General features: G+C 34.6%; 2 protein-coding genes across 2 annotated transcripts; one reads left to right on the top strand and one right to left on the bottom strand.

Annotated features, from left to right (window-relative positions):
• Positions 1-1,444: 1,444 nt before the first annotated feature.
• Positions 1,445-2,255, bottom strand: Tsp_12538 (centromere binding protein B, DNA binding). Its single transcript, XM_003367150.1, has 3 exons — positions 2,186-2,255; positions 1,903-2,123; positions 1,445-1,861 (listed from the first exon to the last, which is right to left on the bottom strand). Exons 1-3 carry the CDS (start codon positions 2,253-2,255, stop codon positions 1,445-1,447), a joined length of 708 nt encoding a protein of 235 aa, XP_003367198.1.
• Positions 2,256-2,683: 428 nt separating this feature from the next.
• Tsp_12537 (deoxyribonuclease II superfamily) lies at positions 2,684-4,209 on the top strand (the record flags this gene model as incomplete). The annotated part of the gene is made up of 5 exons (XM_003367149.1): positions 2,684-2,897; positions 2,958-3,125; positions 3,262-3,465; positions 3,858-4,084; positions 4,135-4,209. Coding segments are annotated over exons 1-5 (888 nt in total), but the record flags the coding sequence as incomplete, so codon positions are not given.
• Between the last annotated feature and the right edge of the window lie 55 nt (positions 4,210-4,264).

Below are 4,264 nucleotides of genomic sequence, written 5' to 3'. Positions count from 1 at the left end.
TTCCCCATGAAAAATTTGCAAAAATGTTATACTGTAAATCAATAATTTTATAAAAGAAATGCCAAATTATATTTAATTTGAATCAAGCACAAAGCAAGGCAGTTCGAGAGAAAAACTGAAGTATATAATGCCCCTACAACTGAACGCATACACAAAAATACTGCATATAATTTCAAGTAAATTTCAAAGAAACAAATTGCAAAGGTTTATCGAAGAGTAATTTGGAAGAAATTAAAGACAAACATCAAAGTTTGGGCAGCAAGAAATAAAACTTTGAAACATTGAAAAACATTAAAAAGTGATTGTCAGATTTTGGGGAGAAATATAAAATTAGTAACAAGTCCCATTGTTGTCAATGGTCATGCAAGTTTTCTTGAAAGCGATGTCTCTCAATGATTAATTAGTGAACTAGGAAACAAATTTACAAACCTTACCATGTAAATTTTTGGTATTGTATGAATCAAAATTTCACTGTTGTTTTCGCTTCAACGCGAATGTTTCAATTTCATTATAAATTTAAAAGTAAGAGTTGTTTGTGAGCAAAGAATAGAGACTTTACAGCAGTGTTTCCCAAAAATTTTCAGGCTATTGCCCCCTTAAGAGGCGTATATTTTTCAAACGCCCCCTCCCTAAATTATTGCCAAAAATGATGAATTTTTAAATAGGCTATTGATTCAAATCGAGGGTTTTTTTCAAAAATAATCATATAGTGAGGAAATAATTAATGTGATGTATGGGCTTAGTGCGTTGCGACTAATCTGTCTACATTGGGTTCAATGTTGGTAAGAAACAGTCGTAAGTGCTATGAGCGAAGAAGATGAAGAAGACAGATTGCAGAGAGTCATATTACATTAAACACACAAAAATTAATAAATATTCTTAAAGCAACTGCTGAACAAATATCATTATAAACGCAAAACATAAAACATATTGTGTTCACGCGCCCCCTAGTGTCTCTTTACTTCCCACTGCCCCCAAGGGGGCGATATCACCCACTTTGAGAATCACTACTTTACAGCATTCAACACCTTAATATAAGAAATGCATAATTACCATAAAGAAAGAATAATCATTTATTGGCAGAGCATATTTTCTTTATGCATTCAATTCTGCACATGCCTGCGATTCCTAATTTTAAATACAGTGAAACCTGTGTAAGTTGAACACCCTCCGTGCAGAGAAATTTGTTCAAGATAGACAGGTTTTCAACTTAGAAAGGTTTTAAAAAGTTTAGCCGAAAAAAAGGCAGTTCATCAAAAATTAACAAATAGGCAACTCTTTTATTTGTCATCAACTGTTAAGTAATCCAAAATACTAGATTGACGGCTGCGTCGGATGCGCTTTTCTGCTTCCATTACTTCTAATTTAGATTCTATTTGTAAAAGTGTTGGTGCTATATCAGGGTGTTCTTGAAACAAATATCTTTGTAATTTTCGTATCATTGTTATGCTTCTGAATATGTCAGTTTCTCATCAAGTGGGTCCTCAACTTCTTCTGATAACACCTCTTTGGCATTCGACTTTGACAACAACTCCTCGACGATTTCATCAGCGGTTCCTTCTGTGCATTCATGTACATTAGCTTCATCGTCGAGCTTCACCGCAGCTGCTTCACCTGAAATCGTGCGAAATTTTATATTATGGCGACGCGTAAATGATTCCAGACAACCATTGCTGGCATGGAAATCATTTATGCCCATCCTTCTAGCAATATCGATTGCCATCGTTTGAAGCAATTGTCCAGTTATTGGTATCAGTTTGGCTCGACAGCGAACGAAGAACTGAAACATGAGCTCGTTTACCTCTGCATTGACGGTTTTGCGCATTCTTCGACGTCTTGACTTCGACGAACTGCCATCTAACTGAGATAGAATTTGAGCTTCATTTTCCTTATGTTGCTCACAGTTGATAAAGCAATACCATATTCAGACGCAACTTCTCGCATAGACATTTTCCCTGTGCGCAGTTTCTCCAAAACGTCCCTTTTCTGCAGTTGGGTTAGTTCATTAAGAACTCGAAGTTTTTTTGAACGATTCATCAATAAACGTTTACGTCGAATAACAAGGGTAGCAGGAATAAGCAGTAAAAAGATTAAGGGAAAAATAGTATCAGAACTACCGTATCCTAAACGCAGGTACACAGAATACAGCACATGAATAATAGACGCACAATAACATCACAAATACCATCTGGTTCACCTGGATAAAATGTGTTCAAAATACACAGGTTTAAATTTAATGTATCAACATGACGCATCCGTTCGACTTCTAAGTTACGCAGGTTTTACTTACACAGGAATACGCAAGTGATAAAAGATATGCTGTGGCAAGTGACATTGAAGAATTTTTCAACTTAGACAGGCATACGACTTACACAGGTTTCACTGTAAATTAGCAAGGAAACTCTGGCGGTGTTAGCAGCTGAAACTGGTGCGTCTAGCAATGGCGAAGGTCGCATAAACTTTCCTTGGTAGGTTAAAGAAATTGAGATTTTCCAAATTGACAAGAGCGAAGAGGGATTTTAGCAGGAGATGGATCTAGTTTTTATTTAAATTTAAACTTTGTTAGTTAGGCATCTGTCGAATATGGAGAAAGTTTCTTTCATTGCTTTTCATAATATGTGAAATTGCAAACATACTAAGAAAAGAATTCATGTGCTTTACACTCATTCTTTATAGGGCTATGATGTATAAAGCTCCAGCTCAAAATACAGGAAAAGCATTGATTGCAGGGGCTGCAGGAGCGTGGCAAGATACCGCAGCAGTTACTGGGCCGAATGGCCATTCATTTGCTAAAGCACTTGAACATGTCATTGCCTCAGATAATACAAATAAATTTATTGCATACAATAATATTCCACCCGATATTCCCAAAGTAAAAACGAAATCAAACAGCAAAGGTAACAAGAATAAATGTTACAACAAGAAATGAAAAATTTTATAATTATCATATCTCTCAGGAGTGTTAATGATGAATCCAAATGCGGCAGATGATGCTTCATGGATTGTTCATACAGTACCAGGATTCCCGAAAGCGCTAAGAGGATATGTATTTCCACCTGCAGAAATTCAGAAAGGACATTTGTTTATCTGTTTGACAATTAAGGGAAGTGAAATTGATGCAATTGGTAAATTCATTTGTATGAAAAAACATTAAATTTACACAGAACTATTTGACAAATGCCTACAATTCCATACAAAAAAAATATGAAGCAATTATAATTGAACAATAATTTCATATGATAAAATGCATGCAATTTCTAGCAATGGCCTTGAGAATTGCAACTCCATTGATATATCACAATGATATACCAGATGCTCAGATAAATTCTCGACCAGATCTCAAAAAATTGGTTAACGGTGAATCAAGATTAACACCACCGCTAACAGTGACACGGCAAATTTCAACAGCAGCTGCTGCAGGATTAAAAGTGACAATATATAGTAAAGGTGAAAAATCAAAATATGGTGAGTCACATGTGCTAAATTTTAGGAACAAACATCTGGCAGAATTTTGCACAACTAACATAAATCTGCTTTCATAATTCATTTTTATTTTACAGTAATAGCATATGCGGCAAACAGAGAAAAGTTTGCTGAAATTAAAATCATAATTATAATTTGATCCTGAGAAACACTTTGTGCGGTAAAGAAAATTTTCAGAATTTTTTTTACAGTAATATAGGATGTTTTTGAAAAACGCTGTTATAATCAACGCAATGAACAGAATGCATTTTTACAGTTGTAAGGTGTGCATTTTTAAAATGAACTCATCATATGCATTTGAATGGATAAATAGCACATCTCTTATTGCAATTTGCTCTGAATTTAATGTAAATTTCAAAAAGAACTAATTACAGAGATTTACCGAAAAGTACTTGTGAAGAAATTAAAGACAAGCATCAAAGTTTGGACAACAAGAGATAAAATATTGAAAACTGACTGTCGGATTTTGAACAGAAATATAAAATTAGTAACGAGTCCTATTACTATCGGTGGCCACGCAAGTTCTCTTGAAAGTGATGTCTCTCAATGGTTGATTAGTGAACCAGGAAACAAATTTTGTGTTATTGACAAACCTTACCATGTAAATTTGTAATAATTGAAAAGCAATTGTAGAACAATATGTTTTTTTAGAAAAGCCAAACAAAAGAGCCAGCAATGGCGGTTTGCATTGATGATGCTACAATTTTTGGGTCATTTCATGTAATGGTCAGAATGTAGAAATGCGCATGAGCACACATGATGACGACTCAATTCATGTCTG

The sequence above is a fragment of the Trichinella spiralis genome, assembly GCF_000181795.1.
Source record: "Trichinella spiralis strain ISS 195 chromosome Unknown Scfld4760, whole genome shotgun sequence".
NCBI classification, from domain to species: Eukaryota; Metazoa; Nematoda; class Enoplea; order Trichinellida; family Trichinellidae; genus Trichinella; species Trichinella spiralis.
This window is presented reverse-complemented; position numbering and strand designations above follow the sequence as displayed.

Excerpts from the sequence above, each read along its gene's own strand:
- Tsp_12538 (XM_003367150.1), bottom strand. The coding sequence starts at position 2,255 with ATGCGTCATGTTGATACATTAAATTTAAACCTGTGTATTTTGAACACA. Across the intron at positions 2,124-2,185 it reads TTATCCAGGTGAACCAGATG|GATACGGTAGTTCTGATACT; the intron begins GTATTTGTGATG and ends ACCTGCGTTTAG. Across the intron at positions 1,862-1,902 it reads ATGGTATTGCTTTATCAACT|TTAGATGGCAGTTCGTCGAA; the intron begins GTGAGCAACATA and ends ATTCTATCTCAG.